This window comes from Phycomyces blakesleeanus (genome assembly GCF_001638985.1).
Source record: "Phycomyces blakesleeanus NRRL 1555(-) unplaced genomic scaffold PHYBLscaffold_3, whole genome shotgun sequence".
Classification (NCBI taxonomy): Eukaryota; Fungi; Mucoromycota; class Mucoromycetes; order Mucorales; family Phycomycetaceae; genus Phycomyces; species Phycomyces blakesleeanus.
The window spans coordinates 1124679-1144997 of NW_017265136.1; the positions used below are offsets into that span (position 1 = coordinate 1124679).

At 36.4% G+C, this 20319-nt stretch overlaps 5 protein-coding genes across 5 annotated transcripts; 2 read left to right on the forward strand and 3 right to left on the reverse strand.

Moving 5' to 3' along the window:
- Nucleotides 1–150: 150 nt before the first annotated feature.
- Nucleotides 151–1812, forward strand: PHYBLDRAFT_163594 (Homeodomain-like DNA binding domain-containing transcription factor; the record flags this gene model as incomplete). Its single annotated transcript, XM_018434838.1, has 4 exons — nt 151–409; nt 1398–1425; nt 1477–1616; nt 1784–1812. 4 exons carry the CDS (start codon nt 151–153, stop codon nt 1810–1812), a joined length of 456 nt encoding a protein of 151 aa, XP_018296526.1.
- Nucleotides 1813–5150: 3338 nt separating this feature from the next.
- On the forward strand, nt 5151–6092 carry PHYBLDRAFT_62748 (hypothetical protein; the record flags this gene model as incomplete). The annotated part of the gene is made up of 3 exons (XM_018441009.1): nt 5151–5304; nt 5799–5957; nt 6031–6092. The coding sequence occupies 3 exons, from the start codon at nt 5151–5153 to the stop codon at nt 6090–6092; spliced, it is 375 nt and encodes a 124-aa protein (XP_018296527.1).
- A 353-nt stretch (nt 6093–6445) lies between these two features.
- On the reverse strand, nt 6446–8547 carry PHYBLDRAFT_77151 (hypothetical protein). The gene is made up of 2 exons (XM_018443230.1): nt 8398–8547; nt 6446–8318 (listed from the first exon to the last, which is right to left on the reverse strand). The coding sequence occupies exons 1-2, from the start codon at nt 8522–8524 to the stop codon at nt 6664–6666; spliced, it is 1782 nt and encodes a 593-aa protein (XP_018296528.1). The 5' UTR covers nt 8525–8547; the 3' UTR covers nt 6446–6663.
- Nucleotides 8548–9496: 949 nt separating this feature from the next.
- On the reverse strand, nt 9497–11511 carry PHYBLDRAFT_157558 (glycosyltransferase family 47 protein). The gene is made up of 2 exons (XM_018433640.1): nt 10078–11511; nt 9497–9932 (listed from the first exon to the last, which is right to left on the reverse strand). The coding sequence occupies exon 1, from the start codon at nt 11493–11495 to the stop codon at nt 10239–10241; it is 1257 nt and encodes a 418-aa protein (XP_018296529.1). The 5' UTR covers nt 11496–11511; the 3' UTR covers nt 9497–9932; nt 10078–10238.
- Nucleotides 11512–13381: 1870 nt separating this feature from the next.
- On the reverse strand, nt 13382–14917 carry PHYBLDRAFT_163599 (hypothetical protein; the record flags this gene model as incomplete). The annotated part of the gene is made up of 3 exons (XM_018434839.1): nt 13382–13673; nt 13740–14625; nt 14686–14917. The coding sequence occupies 3 exons, from the start codon at nt 14915–14917 to the stop codon at nt 13382–13384; spliced, it is 1410 nt and encodes a 469-aa protein (XP_018296530.1).
- Nucleotides 14918–20319: the final 5402 nt, after the last annotated feature.

Genomic DNA, 20319 nt, shown 5'->3' on the forward strand with positions numbered 1-20319 from the left:
ATGGATTTCAGTCCAATTAGACTCTGTGTGGTATTATATATACACTCACAATCAAAAACGTTTCGACCCCCGCAAAAAATGCCTAAAAAAAAATCGAAAAAATAAAAATAAAAACATTGTTTTCTCCCAATATTATTAATCAAATCCAACATGCAAGACGCAAATTCATCAGAAAACACCCACGGATCATATGAAAAGGCCGATCCCTATAAATACGGATGCATCATATACATGCATTTAGCAAATTACGGGGCGACCCAGATTTCATTGGTGGTTGGCATGAGTCTGTCAACTGTCAAGTACATCATTAAGAGAGTGGACGAGACAGGATCGCCCGAGCCAAGAAAAGGGTCCGGACGACCTAGAAAGATTGACGAGAGGACAGAAAGACACCTTGTTCAAATAGTTCGTAAGGACCCCTTTGCCTCATTTCCTAGGCTAAGGGCTTCCTTAAAGAACATGGAGGTATTTGTCTGCAGAAAGACAATAATCAGTTGTCTGAAGCGTTTGGGCTTCGGATCATATATCGCAGCTCACAAGCCAGCTTTAACCGAAAGCCACAAGAAAGGAAGGCTGGAATGGGCCCGTGAGCATGTGAATTGGACAGATGACCAGTGGAGAGGTGTAGTGTGGTCAGATGAATCACGGTTCACAGTTGAGCGTAATGATGGAGGAGCTAGAGCTATCAGGAAAGTCGGTGAAAGGTTCAAGGAAGAAAATATCATCGAAGGAACCAAGTGGGGGAAGGGTAGTGTGATGATCTGGAGCTGTTTCTGTGCCGGTGGTTTTGGCCCTTTGGTGTTCCTAGATGGTAACGTAAACCAAGACCAATACGTGAACACTTTGGCTCAGAACTTCCTCCCTTGGTTCCAAAATCTTTCGCGGGAACAAACCAGGAGCTTCGTGTTCCAAGAGGACAACGCCAGCTGTCATACTGGGTCGTACTCGAGGTGGTGGAAAGATAGCCATGAGATCCGAGGTTTTGACTACTGGCCCGCTCAAAGCCCGGATCTCAACCCCATCGAGCATCTCTGGTGGGCTCTCGAGAGGCGCATGAGTGACGAGAGGGCCAGTATTAACAATTTTGAAGATCTGAAGGTTGTAATGCAACGAGAGTGGCGAAGGATAGGTCTCGAACTTTCGTCAACTTTGGCCGGAAGCATGCAGCATCGATGCCAGGCTGTAATTGAGGCCAAAGAAGGTCATACAAAATATTGATCTTTTATTTTTTTCTATATTTCAATAATAAACATATATAATCTTTTATTTGAAGTTTGAATGCTTTAGCTTTTATTACTGAGGAGCAGTTGCATGTTGAATACATGCCATGATTTCTCTCATGCATTTTTTGGGCTCAGAGGTCGAAACGTTTTTGATTGTGACTGTATATAAAAAAGAATGGAACGCTATCAGTAAAATCAGTTGGTACATAATATTTTATATTATATTGTGATTTTAAAACAAAAAATAAAAAAGGGCAAAAAGAATTTTGAGACGTGTGTACTCCCACAACTCAAAAGAAGTAACAAGAGAGAAAAGTCTTTTGATACATGTAATGGAAATAAATATAAATAACAATGATTGTTACTGGGAACAAGAAATTACTGGATTTCACGGTAAATCGATCTCAAAAAAGGAATAAGCAAGCGTTGTGCTGGCCACTAAATCTCTTATTTTGTCATTTTGAGAATTTTCACTAGGTGTACCACATAATATCTCTCTCTCTCTTTCTTTCTTCAAATAACAATAATATAATAAAATAGTATACTTCTTCTATTACAAGAAAAAACAAAATTCCCAAAGAACCCTTAAAAGCATATAATAAAAGTGGGATTCATCTTGCCCTGTATAGTGTAACCTTGAAAAGTCAGTCTAAAGATATATTGATTTTGCATTACATTTCTTTTTTCTTTTCTATTGAAATTTTGACTCCCTCGTTATTTTCTATGTAATGCAAATTTACATTGCATAATAGCCTCTCTAGCTCTAATACTATAGTTTGCCAAATTTCACTTGACAGCATCACCACTGAAAGCATACTTAATTTAAGCAGACTATTATCATTATTTGAAGATTGTTGAATACACCCGTGAAATGAGAAATTAAAAGACAAAAAATCAACTATATGTCCAAACAAGTTAAGCAAAGTGTCTCTGCATGTCTAAGTAGTCTGTTAGGGCACATTAAGATCCACCATTTAAAAGCTTTTTTTTATAACTATTGCTCAAATATTGATCAAAATGGCATTTTTTTTTCACTTAAAAAAACACTCATTAATATTGAAGATTGGGGAATGACCACCCTTCAACAATGTTTTTATATATATTTTTTCGGCGGGAAAATGCTTGACTCAAGAATTAATATCCCTGTGAATGGCAGTAGATTTTTCTGAGCAAAAGAGTAATAGAGTATTTTGTATGATAGAGCAGTGCATCATATTTATAGACTCAATGATATCTTTGTATTTCTGGAACACGGCACTAGTGTTATTTCCTATATATCCACACACAGGTGCTATTAATGATCCGGAGCTTTAAGTAGCAACTACCATAGGATTCCACCCTTTTATTTCAATCAATTTACAAGGCAGATCGGTGCCCCCAACAGAACTGCATTAAAAAGAAATAAACCATACTATGAAAAGAAAGAAAACCCCGTTTGTCTAAATCCAAATTCTATATAGTATGACATTTGATCCCTAACTTTACCTACTTCTCTATTATTTCTTTCAATTGGACACAAAATTACCATTAGCTACAATATGCGAGAGATTCGGATATTCCCTTCAAAGTTAAATGTTTACTTATCCCTTTTGTTTATCTCAAATAGAAACACAATTACAATGTGAGTTATCTGTGAAAGGGTAATTCATAAACTTACTTTAAAAATATAGAGACCAAATTTAAGTCATTTTTAGAGCATCTCCCTTTCTTTTTGAAGATATATAAGAATATTGGGCCAAATGTGTATATTTCTATTATACAATTCTCATACTTTTGTGTCCTCGATGCACAGAGTGTATAGTTTTTTTCCGATAGAAACTGCCACATATTTCTTTCTTTCTTTTAAGAATCGTTATAAATATTTTGTTTCTCTTGAGCTTTCTAACTTTATAAGAGATTGTTAAAACTTCAGTAAAATCATGCTGTACTTTGGTCAAACTCAAACTCATTCCAAAAAAGAAAAAGAAAGATTACAGATGAGTGTGGTAGTACCTAAAACACACACTTTTTTTTGAAAGAACGTCAATCGTCAATTCAACTACTTTAACAAGTTCCTTTTCAGTGAAGAGGACCAAAGTGAATGAAGAGTCTTCCATCTACTTTACACATCTCTTGTATCCTTCCATCGCTGACGTGTACACCTCCAAAAAAAACCAATGGGAGAAATGTGTGACTATTTTCATATGCATGTGACTACTAGAGCTAAAGACTATGAAAAAAAAGCAAAAAGTAAACAAAAAAGGGCGCAAAAAAACAGAAAAAGATGAGCGACAACAATGCGAAACCTTATTTACCATCAAGAACTGCAATTCTGCTCATGCGAATAGCTCATTAACTTATATATAACTCTCATCATGTTCTTGAAGAAATGAGTTTGCCAGAACAATGCGCATTAAAGATCAATTCTCTAGTTTTCTCATTCAACCTGACGCCCGATGTTGATTCGCGCATCCTTTTAACAGCCACTCATGATAGAAAACAAGGGTTTTTAGGGTAAAAAACAGAAAGCACACGCGTTTAAAATTTGTTAAACTCTTGAACAAACTTGGTATATATATTTAAAGTCGATGCCTGATTGATTCTCTTAGAAATATAATAGAGTTTTGACTATTACAAGAATAATATCTAAGTGTTTATATATGATACCAATAATTGTGTATAATTCTTAATAATGACCAATATAAGATATAGCAAAACACTAGAGAAAGGTCTTTTAAAAAAGCTTGATTTTATTTCATAGGATTTAATAACGACTTCCAGAAGGAATCACTGTTTCAAGATACCTACTTTACACGCTTGATAGTTATTTCCTTCTTTTAGCTTCGATCTTTCCAAGCTGTTTGCACGTCGGGGTTTATTATATTTTGCAGGAAAGTACTTTGGTTTATATTAAAGTATATAAATTATTTTCAGCCTGTCAAAGCACAAAAATTCAAGAGAGCACACACTCACACACGAAAGGGACCTGATAATGCAATAATAGCATTCAACGATCCTCAGAATATAATCATTTAAAAGCATTTTAAATATAAAAAGGGTTTGTATGTGATGGTAAGAATAAACGGGTTTATTTTTTATGAGCTTCGAGATGGGTACTATGTAGGTCAATTGAAGGTTACAACAGCGTCCAGATTGTTTGGAGATTGTTTAAATTGGTTTATATGATATAAATGTATATTGATGCTTTACTATTATAGCTATTACAACTTTAGGCATATTTATTCAAACAGACGATTGCACTTTGAAGATTATCCAGTTTAATGCTTAAATGAGAAATTGTAATAAAACAGAACGTTTTTGATCAAAATAAAAAGTTAAAGGCAGAAACTCAGCTATATGTCCAAACAAGTTAAGCAAAGTGCTTCTATACGTTTAAGTAACCTTGTAGTGCAAATTAAAATCCACTATTTAGACGCTTTTTGATAATGGTTGCTCAAATATTGGCCAAAATATCATTTTTTTTTACTTTTTTTTTTAAGAAAATCCATTTATTCATGAAAATATCAAAATTGGGTGAAATAAAAACCTTGCAGCCAAGCTCTTGTTCCTTAATGTTACTGAACATGACAAGTTAACAATCTCTAGGACTGTTAAATACCAGGAACATATACACTACACACTTATATAATGTAAACCAACCATTACAAAACAGAAATTTGAATAGTAATAGATATAAGCAATATTATTTTTAAAGGCTCGGAGATCAAAGGAATCCATGAACTCAGGTTGTTGAATTGAGCAAGAGTTCATATATATATATATAATTAAATTAATGGTTTCAAGAGTGTCAGATTGCCAGATTCATAGTGAATATAATATATGAAATTTTGTGTTGCTTATTTAAATAGACTATTTTCTGTTTCTAACAAAGAACGCGAAAGAGAATTCAAAATGTAAAGATCGATTTATAATGATACATCAAATATAATGTATAATTTGAAATGTAACCGCTGCAGATTGTCTTACGATTCCGGGGCTTTAAATCTTGTCATTTCCAGTAGTGTTTTTTTTTACTTTATTTCCCCCCTAAAAAATCCGACCTCCATTTTCAAGAAAGAAAATATCAAAATTGACATTAAAAGTACTATGATTACCAAAATACGACGAACCCTCTGTTATCTTTTCGTTTGATATATTCTTTTATTATTGAACTGTGCCCTTAAGAAATACTTATTTAAACAATCCTTTATATAATTTTAACAAGACTATTTAATTTGTTCAAGTAAAAAGAATATAATACAATAAACTAGAGTACAGTACATTAGAGCGAAATAGAGTAGAGAAATGAACTTATGATCGTTATAATAATAATAATATTGATACAATAAAGACTCGTAAATATTACTAAAATATTCCATCTTTTAAAAAATCAGATCAAGAAGTATGATTTTACAGTGTAGGACATTATTCATTTGTACTCACTGACTCTTATTTATTTATAAATGAAAGCAAATGATGTGGCCAAATCTATATATTAATTAATAATATTAATAATATTAATAATATTAATAATATTGCTATAATTATTATTAATTATTATTATTAGAAGTAGTAGTATAAATATATGTATTCCAGAAAAATGTATTGGTTCTTCCAGGGAATTCCACCAGTGGCCATCGGAACTCACCGAGATCCAAATGTTAATGAAAGACCTTAATTTTTTTTATTACTTGGCAGAATGGCGTGTTCTGCTCATTCTTTATGAGAAGAGCAAGGTCTATATAACTTTGTTCGGTAAGACTTATACACCACGTTTCAGTGTTTGTCTTTCTTTTTCTTTTTAATGAAATATAAATCTCATTTATAGTTTCTGGTTGGTGCTTCCACGTTGCTTGTATTGATCTCATGGTGTTATATATTCTCGTATGATAAGAGATCAATAAACTACTAAGTATATACGGAGATTATAAAAAATGAGACAGAATTCATTAACAGAATAAGATAAAACCCAATGCACCGAATAAGTATCTTCACATTATCTAAGGTTATGTTAGAAACTCATTTATAATCATTTTATGTATGTTATTGTTTGTATAATCTTGGATCATTTTCCAGACTACCCACATATTCTCTCACTCTAACTCTAACTCTAACTCTAAGTCTCACTCTTGCCCTTGCCCTTGCTCATATGCCAATATCCATTATTCTTTACATGTCTGGTAATATACATGTATATGTATGTATCTTATGATTCATTGTAAGGGTACGATAAGCAAGTATCTGTAGAGACATAGAAAGTGTTTATTTATTGCGTCTCATAAAAAAATAAAAAATAAAATAAAATAAAATAAGAATATTTATAATTATAATAGTAATAGTAATAATAGTAATAATACATGTAATGGTAATATAAATGCAATAGCAGGTGAGACAAGCTTTAAGTATAGACAAGAAATAAAGAGGTAGATAAATAAATATAAAAAAAAAGATATACGGGAGATTAAATAGAAGCCTTTCTCTTGGTAGAAAATGCGCGTTTGAACTTGCTGGCAATATCTTTACGCTTTGCGTTCAGCTTGTGAGACTCGCGACGGAAGAGATTTTCGTGGATCTCTTCGTCTTTATTGACAGGAGTTCCAAAGGTTGGGGGTGTGCGTGGAGTAGATGTTGACGAAGCAATCGATGAGCTTGAATAGGGTTCAACCATACTGTGTCGATTTGCTGCTCTGTCGGGGTTGTGGAAATATGTACGGGCGGGACCAAAGTCTGAAAAGGCAGGACTGGTTGGTGGTGAGAAATCATCTTCTTCGGCAATAGGAGGCAAAGAAGATACAGAGTTATCATCATCACTATCGCTCTGGATACTAGAAGCATCAGTAGTTGTGCTCGAAGCAGTTGAGATCAAAAGAGGGAAGGATGGCAATGGTTTGTTTTCAATATCAGTTGCAGGTGTAGTAACAACCTCTTTTTCCTCTTTCTTTTCTTCTTCTTCTTGTACTTGTGCTGTAGTATGTGTGCTATGATCCACTTGCGGATCGGACTGAATAATAACCGGTGATGCGGGAAGAATCTCTGTGTCCAGTGCGATGATTTCATTTACTGACTCACGAGGGCTATCAACAGTGGGACACAATGACAATGACAATGAATCTGTGGCAACTGGCACGGGCAGCGTATCAGCGTCTTCTTTATCTTCAAAGACAAGGAGTGCATCTGGCGCATTATCGGACAATTTTTCAGTCACAAGTTCGGGGAGTGGCTTGCTGAAAGTTTCAGGAAGTATAACGTCCACTACTTCGATTACTTGATCAGGTATAGGGACAATCAAGTCTGTATCCAACTGAACGGTCGTAGGCTCAGTAGCCTCTGGATTTACACTTGTTTTTTCCTGTAGTACTTCTACTTTGTTATCAGACTCAAGAACGACACTTCTAGAGTCCACCTCTGACCCCTGGTCTGTTGTTTCTGGCAAGATATCGACATTTTGGACATGTACGAGAATTTCAGGGTCATGACCTTTTTCTTGTTGTCCGCCGACATGTTTCTGTACTTCCACAATATCAGTCCCGGACAAATCATTGACTAACAACAGGCTGACTGGTTTTTCATTTAGGTTCTCTTCTTCTTTGATAATGAATGGCTCTGCCAAATTAGGTTCTGGAACAAGGACCGGCTCTGGCTCTGGGCTGGGCGTTTGATCGGCCAGAGAGACAGGTGTTTGATCGACTTTTGCCACAAACACATCTTTGACTAATGATTCTGAGACTAACTCAGGCACAAGTAGTCTAGCTTCTTTAGATTCAGTGTGGATAGAGTGACCAGAGTGAACAGAGGAAACAGAGTGAGCAGAGTGTGCGGAGTTTGCGGAGTGAGCAGAGTGTGCAGAGTGGACAGAATGAACAGAGATAGCAGAACGAATAGAGCGGGTAGAGCGAATAGAACGAACAGAGCGAATAGAACGAACAGAGCGAGCAGAAAGCGCAGAAAGAGCAGAGGTAGCAGAAGTGGTGGGCTGTAGTGTTGCGATCGCGGTATCTTGTTGAATGAGTACTTGTGGGATATCGGGGGAACTTGGAATTATTGGCGTTGATTTAGGTTCAGAGAGGGATGTATGGAGTTCATCTTGGGTTTGGTGAAAATGATCCACAATAAAACCTAAACGTGACAATAACAGCATCAGTCATCTTTCCAAAATTGGGAGTAAAATTTTTAAGAATATAAAACATTTATATACCAGAATGGAGAGGGTTCTCTAGCTGCTGCTCATGTGTGTCTCTTGAGACAGATGACAAGAGAGAGTGTGGACGTGAGGGACTTGACCAGACATTCTGGAGGTAGAGAATACAAGACACACGGAGCATCTTCAGAGAAGTATCAGATATTAAGAAAGGTATAGGAAGAAAAGAAGAAGAAGAAACCAAAATAAAGTGCTTGTATTTATTTGTTTTAATAACAGTTTTCCAAAATAATTATATTTTATACAAGAAATCAAAAGCGTACTTGTCAGGTGGAGTCTGTCTTTTTTGCTATTTTTTTTTGCTGTCACCAAACTTTAAAAATTAATCTGGAGAGGAATATGACTTTTTGGCTTCTTTGTTGTCATGGTGGTGATACCGTCCGGACTCAGAGTTCGATTCGGACAGATGTGGTTCGTCTTGGTGCATGAAATGAAAACTGTGCAAAATAAAAAGCTGCTGAGAAATAGGCCGCTAACTCCGCCCTATTTCCTTCTGGGTAATTTTGGTAGCCTGCTGTTCTCTCTGTATCTGTAAGAATATAAATCAAAAACACCCAAATTAAGACAACTTCTTTCTGGCTTGTTCCCATGTCCTTGTCCAAAATAAGAAAAACAGATTTCAGATAAGAATCTCACAAGATACACGCTTTGTACTTGAGGACCATAAAGTAGTCAACAATCTATACTTCTTTAACCTCGGAAAACGAAAAAAAAATACATTCTGTACACAAGAAATAAAGAACAAAAAAAAACATGCCAAAATATCATGCAATATTGCCCCTTCTCTATTTTCAAGTATAGATACTCAGTAAAAAAAAATCTCTCTTTTAAACCATCTCAACCGCCCTGTTTTTTTTTTCATATATACATATATATACTTTTGTATAAAATTATCATTATTTTCATGACCGCCTCCGCTTTGGCTACACCTTGTGCCCTCTCACAAGCGGGATATAAATATGTTCCAATTTATTTACCAAATAAAGATACACTTTAGTGACTGTCATATCGCCTGTCTAGTCAAGAGTGAGCGAGACTGGTAAACAAACATTGAAATTTCGAGCCTCGTCCTAGACAACACTCGGTTTTTAACACACATAGATACACATGGCCCTGCGACAGTCTCTCGTAGGTCTTACCCGCCGCTTTGGCTTCATGCCTCTTGCACCCTTCCAGTCCATTCGCACAATTACCACAACCCCCACACGTGCAGTCACCCAGTCGAATGAACCACAGGAAGACAATATCTTGCCCAGCACAATGGCTCCTCCAATGCAGCTCTCCAAAGACCTTTCAACTTCTCTCGAGCCTTACTCTGGTCGTTCCCTTGCAATCAGCGGAAATCCCAGCGGTGCTTACCGTCGCCTCAATGCTATCCTTAACCAGAACAATGTCAAGCGTGAGTTGCGTGCCAACACCAACTATGAGAAGCCAAACGTCGCACGGAGACGTATCAACATCCAACGCAACCGTAAGTTGTTTGGTGCCATGATCCGGAAGAAGGTGGCCTTGATTATGCAGATGAAGCAGAGGTAAGGTCTTTACAAGTGGAGAAAATATAGAATACACAGAAAGAGATGTATATATAGAAAAATGGACCTTTGAACCCAGTCGTCATGATCCAAGATCAAAAATCAAAAATTGTCAACTAATCATCCCACTTATTGATTTCTGTAGAGGCATGTAAAAAGCAAAATGTCGATGAATATATTGAATTATACGAAAGATAGATCTTTTAATGAAACAAATAATAAAGTGATTAAAGTGTGTATAAATGTGAAGCAAAGAAACAAAAATAAAAGCAAAGAGAAACAATGAAAGAAATAGTCTGTTTTCTTTTAATACCCTAATTGGAGATTTTCTGGCTGGTTGATACCCTGTATACGGCACAATTCGCGAACAATAAAATGCCAAGCGTCCATTTCTAACCCAACGCGCCGTCCATACTCCCACAACTTTCTGCGCTTGTATTCGTATGTCTTGTCATCAATCCCGCGTAAAATCTCGTCCAAGCGATGTACCTCGTCGCGCCTCACCCTAACCACAAATGAATCCCAATCGACGTCAAACTCAAACGGCTCAATGATCCCATCCGCAATAACCACCGGAACCACTCCAAATGCCATAAACTCCCAGATACGTGTAGTATCAAGGGTCCAGCCCATGGGGCTTAGCCCATACTTGGCATGAGCCAGTTTGTCGGCGTATTCCAAATCCGTAATAACGTCGCCAATTTCATAACCTGGGTATTTGGCAAAAGTCTTGTGGAATAGCGATCGAATGCCATTAGAGTATTCGTCTTCAGGGCCCACCGTAGTGCAGCAGCCCTGAAAAAGGGCAAATATAGTTCGAGTGCCGGTTTTGGGATGTCCTTCAGTAGTAACATAGTCTTCGGGATTGTATCTGAGGTGGTGAATTAGGCGAGTTGCCGAAGGGATCACAATATCACGGTGGTATCTGTGGCGGTGCATCCATTTCCGGCGCTTGTCCCCAACTGTCTTTAAGAAAACGGCAGGTTGGAAGAGCTCGTTGTGCTTGTAATACGTAAAAGTCTGATCCATCGGATGCACCATTATATGAGTTCGGCCCTGAGTCTTGTTCCAATACGGGTATTCATTAATAACCATATTCATCATAGGGTCCACATAAAGCTCATCAACATCGCATCGCTCAGTCCACTTCCATTCATTCTTAGACCAACAGTTATAAAGGTAGCAGCTGCCAAAGAAAGGTATGTAGAAAAAGGTTGCTTCTTCGGGGTTTTTGGTCACATAAAGCTTATTGATGTTACTATTGGGATCAGTCAATTGACGATGAAGAATGATTTCGGAATTGTAATTGGACTCATCGCATCTTCCATCCTGAACCGATTCAGGTACTTGGAAATCCTTAGAGGCCTCATAGACATATATTTTCGGCTTACACACTGCCCGTTCGACAGGCGATGGCCAATAGCTTTCTATCTCAACAATAGGAAGAGGTATGGCTGGAGGTTGGGCCTGTCTTCCACTAAAAAAGAACGACGAAACCAAAATCAAGGTGATAATAACAAGTGCAGCAATCCATTGCTTGTTGAGCCGCAAAACGGTTGGCATGAAAATAATAAAGATATCGACAGCAAAATTAATAAAAAAAAATTAAATGTTAAAAAAAATGTTGTCCCAGTAAATCGATTTCAAAAATAAAAAGAAAAATTAAAGGCTGTAGATAAAAAAAAAAGGCGGTCCGTTTAGGTTGTCCTCTTTTTTTTTCTTCCTTATCTCCCGCCGAGGTCACACACGTATCAACACATACACGGCAATAATTCTACATAAATAACTCACTCATGGAATCGCATGGGATGGAAAGGTAGAATCTATACCCGACTTTCTAGCCATGGCGCCCTAAAGGATACATTCCTAGACCAGTGATCACCGGCAGCAACCAGAGCCAACTGGGCGAGAGAAAAGACAAACGAAAACGAGATGCTAAGGAAGACGAGTGGCTCGTATTTGGTTACGAAGCCCGTTTGTTCCGGAATGATACGGAAGCCCAAAAAGTTGAAGAAGGATTCTATAGAGTGCCGTGGAATGATGACATGACATTGAGCCTTGATAGGTAATCAAAAGTAAACAATCGAACACACACACACACATATATATATATATAAATAAATGCATTCATATCTATACCTATATATATATATATATATATATATATATATATATATGAAAATAAAAGCACAAGCAAGGTTTCTTTACAGTTGAATGTTTTGTGTTAATTTGAACATGCGTGTGCAACAGATACGACATAAGACATTTGTCTACGGACAGGGCTATTTTTGATACTAGTGATGAAAGCCATTTGGAAGATGATAAGGCGTGCGATGAAGAGAGATATCTCGATCTTGATTCTGAAGAGGAGCTCTTGTTCGATATGAGCGATGATGAGAGAGCCTCTTTTGTAGGTAAGGAGCGACTTTTATTGAACCTATACTTACACGATCTTTATTAGCGGAAAAGAAGAAAAGAAAGAATCATACGTTTGCTTATGTATATACAGACGAAGAAGCAACAAACGAAGACAATGAAGACAATGAAGAAAAAGAAGAAGAAGAGCAGAAAGTTCTGACACCTATTCAAAAAGGACTGTCTAATAAATACAAGACGCCCAGTACAATGATTCTGGTAATCTACTGTATCCACATTGTTCGGTAGGGTTACTGTATTAACAAGAATCTTTAGCCAGATACTCAAGAGCAGGCAGAAGTGATAGAGAATACGGCAAAAGCGGTTACAGGAGCACAACAATCCAATATATTTGAAATCAAAACTCAGGTGCGAAATGCTAACAATCCACTCTATGCATTCTTGAACAAAAACAATCCACTCTATCCTTTTTACAAGCACATTGCCTGGCTATCTCAGTCTGGCCTTGGTCAATACGGAGATAGCAGCAGTGAAGAAGATGAAGATGAAGATGAAGATGAAGATGAAGAGAAAGAGAAAGAGAAAGAGGCAGAGGCAGAGGCAGAGGCAGAAAAAGTAGCAGAAAAGGTGGCAGAAAAAGTAGAAAAAGAAGAAAAAGAAGAAGAAAAAGAAGAAGAAAGCAAAAATAAGGTTGAAGAACCAGAAAAAACAATTGTTGAGCCCACAGCTAGTCCAGCTGTCCAGCAACCTACTGTTGACATCCAAACTACTTTGCAAAAGACAGCCAAAGGCGTGGCAAAAGCAGGACGTGGTCTAGAAGAGAAAATCAAACAATTCCACAGAAATGATCCCAAATTTGCATTTCTTAACCCTTGGAACCCGTCTAATGCTCATTACCAAGCATACGTTGACTACTATACCTCTTATCCAGACGCTCCTTAGATTCTTTTGTATTGCTTATTAATATATATCTATATATCTATATATTTATATATACATATACATATGTGTGTATGTGATATTTTTGTGCCTGCTTATATATATAATAATAATAATAATAATAATGTGGTAGTCTATTCGAGTATGACTTTACCCAGGGGGGGTGGGAAGGAGCTAATAGCAGCGCGATCAAAGACTACCTGACCGCGCACCAGTGTGCGATCAACAGTGCCCTGGAAGTGTTTGCCAATGTATGGAGAGAGCTTGTTTTTGAATTGAATATCCTCAATTTTGATGTCAAAGGCGGCATCAGGGCGCCAGATAGCCAGATCAGCGTCATGCCCGACACAGACTTGACCTTTACGATGAGAAAGCTGTGTGAGTTTGGCGGGTGCATAACTTAACCAATGGACAATATTTTGGATCCTATAAAAATTGGGTGACATAAGACAAAGAAAATAACGGTAAAAGCACAAAATATAAGTATCTTACGTGGCACCTCTCTTGCGGCCTTCAGACCATAACACAGGAAGACCAAACTGCACACTTGCGATACCTCCCCAGGCCTGGGCAAAGTCACCCGAGTCAAGTTTTTTAAGCTGTGCAGTACATGGAGAATGATCACTCACAACATAATCAATGGTACCATCCAAAAGAGCATCCCAAAGAGCATCTCGATTCACAGCCTCTCTAATAGGAGGGCAACACTTATAATGAGTTGCACCATCCTCAATTGCCTCTGACGTAAAGTTAAGATAGTGGAAACAGGTTTCTACTGTCAATGGAAGACCCTCTTTCTTGGCTGCTCTAATTGCAGGAATAGCAGACGCGGCCGACAAGTGAACAATATGGGTGTTGACTGGTTTGTTCTTTTGATGATACTCGCGTGTCAAGCGGATGATCATATCAATAGCCGTAGTCTCCAGTACCTGAGGACGAGAGTTCAGGAAGCTAGAGTAGGCGCGCTCGTCTCCCTCTACATTGTAGCTGACACCAGCCTCCATCTCTGCGTGGAAGAGAAACAAACTGTTTGTGTTGGCCAATTTATCCATGGCCAATCGTACCTGGGCTTCATTCACACATGGAAATTCATCGACACCACTTTCGATCAAAAAGCATTTGAATCCTCTTACTCCCATTGAAATCAGGTTTGGCAGCTCCTCTGCATTGTCAGGCACAACGCCTCCCCAGAATCCAACGTCAACATGGCACTGTCCTGATGCTGCTGCAAGTTTTGTCTCAAAATTTGCAGGCGTTGTTGTTGGCGGAATTGCATTTAATGGCATATCTATCACTGTGCTAATACCACCTGCAGCAGCTGCTCTTGTTCCGGTTGCAAACCCCTCCCATTCAGTTCGTCCAGGCTCATTGAGATGCACTATTCTCGATTATCCCTGTCAGTCATTTCAACCTTGTCATTCCGCCATCATTTACTAACCATGTGCATCTAGCAGTCCGGGTATAAGAACCTGGTCTTTGGAAAGAACCATAACTTCGGTTTTAGTTGGGTCGGTCTGGGTTACCAGAGCCTTGTTGCCTGTTGTAACCTCAATAACCTTTCCTGTGGTGCGATCCACAAGTACTGAGGCGGGTGAAATGTCGTGTGAAGGGGACAAAACAGCTTTCTGCGCTTTAACAAGCAACCAGCGACATTCCGAAGTATTAGCCATGAGTAGAGAAAGAAGGTAAGGATAATAAAGAAAGGGAAATGCGAGTAGACGGGTAACAGGGGTAAAGGTATACTGTTCTCAGAAAAATATTGATGAACATACATACACACATATATATATATTTCGCGCAGATTAAAAAAAGTATATTTTGCGTAGATTAAAAAAAAATAACATTGCGTATAAACAGAAGAAAAAAATTGCGCATAATTGGTTTCAAGACTTGCGTACATTTTGAAACAAAAAAATTATACGCAAAATACATGCACAACTTTGTTATTTAAGTAATCACCAATAATTTAACAGATAATAATAATAATAATAATAATAATAATAGCCACAAGATTGTTTAATTGGATCATTGGAAAGAAAATTGATATCGACTCGACTCGAATCGAATCGAAACATTATCGAGATTACTGTAACGCTTTTTAAACTGTGCATGTTTGTACATAAAGCTCATGACAGTTCTATAAGAATTGAAGTAATAGTAGTAGCTTGTATGTATACCCGATTTTCGTACGTAATGTATCAAGCAAATATTTAAATAAGGTCTATTAACTCTAAATCTCCTAAGAAAAGAAGAAAAGGTACAAATTACCCTAAATATAGGTCTATAATTAATATAATCATAATAACGTCGAGAAATAAAGAGAGTGAAAGTAAGACAAGGAAAAGTTTAACGACAATTTTTCCAGTCAACATGAATATAAACAATTTATATAATAGAAGCCGATTATTATTTTATTGGTATTCAATCCTTGTTGATTAATATCATATGGAGGAATTTAATGGACTTAATTGTCAACAACAAAGGCTCTTATTTAGATATGCTATCATTTAACTGTTTTATTTGAATATTTTATCTAGCTCCAAAGTACAAGCCCTAGAAGCATGTAAGAATATGTATAAATGGTCTTGCGATGCTCTCAAAAATTGGAGAGCAAAAAAGAGTCGAATATATATATTTTTAGAATAACCTTCAAACTTGTAAAGTAATACTTTATCGTTTGTATAATTACTAAATGCCATACCTACTATAACCAAGTGAAGTGTACTAAAGAAAATGCAAATGAAGCAAGACAATACTCATATTTTAGTAGAGATGTACTCACAGTTTAGGTCAACAGACAGCATAAAAAGAAAGGTTCAATCCCCAGAAGGGAGTGCTCAATAATATAGTGACACTAAAAAACATCGTTTTGGAGATTTTCAAAATAAGTGTAGGCAAAATATACCACAGAATGTTTATTTCTACATGCTACCAGTAATTTGGGGCCTTCATTGGCTTTATAAGAAAAAAAGTGACCAGCAAGCTAAAGTTTATTTATTATTATATTTTTAACGTGTACATTGTTTATATTCGCTTTTGTAACAGATCTTGATAAGGAAGCCAGACAGGAGTACTCTATAGCGAAAAACAGGTCGTAAAATTACTCTAAAAGAAACTCGTTTTCAGTTTGATCTTATATTTTAGTCACTTTCTGGCGTGTTCGTTCCGTCGATCTTAAGACTTACTACGAAAGATGACAAAACAGACATGGCTACTTCTTAGTCCTTCATTTATAATCCTCTTTTCTCACTCAAGCTTTCTTTATTTCTGCTATTGATATTATTATAGCTCATCATCTTTATATTTTGTTCTATATTTAGTTTGTATGGAGCGCTTTTATTAAGCTTAGGAGGTTTGGTGAAGTTCAAAGCTGGAGGTAATTGAGATATAAAATTAAGCAATATTATTTAGTTTATTCTGCGCATCCAAAATCTACGCAAGTTTTGATATAAATTAAGCGCAACTTTTTTTAAAAAAAAAATCTACGAAAATATACTTATATTTGTACCTGAACATTTTCTGAAAGTGGTGTATATTTATTTGAGAGTTTGGTTATCAGCAACAAAATTTGCATAAAGTGAAACCCAATTTTGATTGGCTGAAGTTAGAGATAAGAAATATAGCCAGGTATATTCACGTCCTCAGAGCAAAGTTCTTTTATCGGAGGTTTAACTAATCATGTGGTTTGCTTTTTCGTATTTTGATTTAGTACCAATACTGAGTGGGTACTCCTAACAAAGCGTGCTTTGACACTCCCTTCATCTTCAACGGAAAATATATCGTCCGCACTTGCTAATTTCATTCAATAATTTCAAGGTACTTCCCACCCCCGGCCTTGAAATTATCGAGGAACCATTATAGGGCGGAGTACTGGATTTATTTTACAAGGTGAGAACCGATAAAGACAGGTAAAAAGATAGATCTTGACAAGGATATCTAATTCAAAGCCATTTAATTCAGTTAAACTTTCTTTTAAAGAATGAATTCATAAATGAGACGAGTGTAGACATGTGTCTAAAAAAAAGGTAGAGCAAAAGTGAGGTGGACAGACCGAAAAAGATATATAAAAAAAAGATAAATATTCAGATACATTTTAGATAAAATTAAGTACTCATAGTACTACCTCTTTCATCATATAAAAATATTTTATTGCGAGATTTTCTAGGCCTCAAACTCTATGGAACATCTCTTCAATCAAAATTATACTCTTGTTCTTGATTCAATTGACAATGAAAGAAAACTGGCTAATCATAGTCGCTTGAATATATCTGAACTTTTTAGTCTATCCACGTCGTATTTTATTAAATTACAATAGGGGGTTTCACCAGCTTTGGATGTTGACTGTTGGATATAGCGGTAGTTTAAGCACCAGCCAATAATAATAAGTATCGAAAAAAGACTGGTGAAACCCCCTAATGACCCTTGGTTGATATGTTTTCTCTCATATACGTCAAAATTCATATGTACAATACGCTTGATTAGAGTACCCATAAATATAGTGCCTATGCCCAAATTCCTCACAAGTAAGTTAGACTTCTATAATTTGGTATCAAGATAACTACTTTTATATAGATTGATTATGTTTTATTTTTGACTTTGCTTCTATATGAACTTCGCCATCAATCATACATAAAGTACAAAATTTACAAAATTTCGGCTAAGTCACGACATCTAGAGTATCGAACTATTTTTTTAGATGCTTGGATGCTCGTTTTTCATTTTTTTGAAGATTCGTTATAGCCAATCATTTTCCGAATTAAACTACCGCTATATCCAACAGTCAACATTCAAAGCTGGTGAAATCCCCTATTGCATACAATCACCTTTTTGAAGTACATCTTCCTTCATAAACTGGAAGACGAGCCTAATTTTCCTTTAAAGAATTTTGTTAATGAAAAATTCTTTAAAAAAGTCTTTTTGTCACTCCTCAAGGACTACAAACCAACTAAACAGAAGGCTTCGACAAAATCAATAGCTTACAAGGATCAGATATTCAGCTATCGAGACCTGTATTTTCTGTGCTGTTCGTATGAGCCGATCGACATGAAGTATGCTCATCAAATAGCTTCTTAAGAAACAACAGAAACCCTTACCGCTTATCTGAACGGGGTCAACCTTCAATTTGGAAATAAATTTTGAATATTTCTTAACTTACTCTTGAAGAAGAACGAAATAATCAAGGCAATGGAAAGTGGTATAAAGAATAACGGGGAAAACAAGGAAGACATTGCGATGGCTGTGAAAACAATAATAGATGGTATAAACAAGATCAAGAAGATTAGCTCGTTAAGAAACATTGAGTGCATCCTTGGAGAATTTATTTCCTATGCTACACTTGACATAATTTGTAATCTCTTTGACTCATGTCTGCCATACTATCAATATTCAAAAGGCACAATATATTTTGCCAAAAAAAAAACCAATCCGCTGAGGCACATGAAAGAATAGTACAAAATGTCAAAAATTTGTGAAGTACTTCAATACAAAAAATTCAATTGTTTTTCATTACAAAGAGGGCTTATACCATTTCATATGACAATCTATACGTGTATTCTGAATATCCTTATCTTGAATAATTCTGTTATTAGGCACTTGGATAAGGAAGCGGTATGGGGAAGCGTTATGAATATTAATTCCAAAGCGACAAGAACTCAGGGAGAAGCAAAAGACGTAAAGTTCAGAGGAATGATATATACAGACGATATTTGCGTGTCATGCTGAAACAAAACAGCGAGACAAATAATAAAGGTATTGGCGAAAGAAGTTAATCTCTTTGATGGGAAATGAATTCCGGTACATTGAAACGTTAGAAGAAGGGGAGCTGCAGGCTAGTGTCTGAGAATGGGTGTTTGATGATCCTGGGCATTGTAATTTCTTTTACTTGATGGATAAAGGTATAACTTACAAAGGAAAATCCACATACAGATATACAAGAAATAAAAAAAATGTCGAAACAAAAGTCAAAAAATTCAGAAAACTCAGGAACGACATGAAGCTAAATCATATTATTGCAGCCAAGCTCTTCCTGTCCCAGCATAATTCTTCAACAACTACCAAAGAAAAGATTATTAACTACCTTCAAGAAAAAGCCAAAGCCATACCAGCGATGAAGGCCTATTACGCAAATGAAGGCAATCCTGCCTAAGAATATCGACGTATCAGCGGTCTACCTCCGTTCAGAAAATGAAACTTTCAAATTTCATTAACCAGCTACAAACAGACAAACGTTTGACCAAAAATATTCGGAAAAAGTTTGATAATGATGCTATACTGATACTATGTAATTAATTGGCCGGACAAAACAAATACCATTAGCCCATCAGAGAAAACGGAATGCGTAGAATACTAGCAAAGAAAGACTTCTAGGTATACTTTATTGACAAGTTTAAGACTTCCAGTCTGTGCCCTGCTTGTCAAAATGGTGAACTTGAAACATTTAATGAAGTTCAAAGCCCTAGACCATTTCAAAGAAGAAAATACCCTATAGTGGATTGCCACGGTCTTTTAAGGTAAATGTTTTTATATGAAAGTCATATATGTACGTATATGAATAAACTGATAACCTATACAATTTCTAATCAGATGTAAAAACTAACGATGCTTAAAGTCCGTGACCGAATCTACTGAGGATAATATTCAGTATTCTCTCTATCACCTTTGGAACCGTGATAAGGCCGCTACCCTAAAATTTAGGCCTATTCTTTTTGACTAGCCCAAGAACGGAAGAATACTAGAAAGATTCTGCAGATCAAGTACACGTTCTTCTACTACCCTCAAAAGAAAGGGAATTTCAGCCAGTAGTAGCATAACAACTAAAAAAGCGAACAATCCCGTGTAGTTATCGCTGCATTAATTCAAGATACAGTGTGAGCCTTTGAACAACAATATGCTCGGTTTTCTTTTGGACACATGTTTACACGTCTCATTTATTAATTCATTTTTTAAAAAACCGTCTTATTCGTCTTAAATTAAATTCTTTTCTGTCTGGATTTCTTGCTGTCTTCATCCAAAAGAGGTAAACAGATTGTCTCAATTGTAATTCTGATTCTCCCAAAAAAAAACTAACATCGTC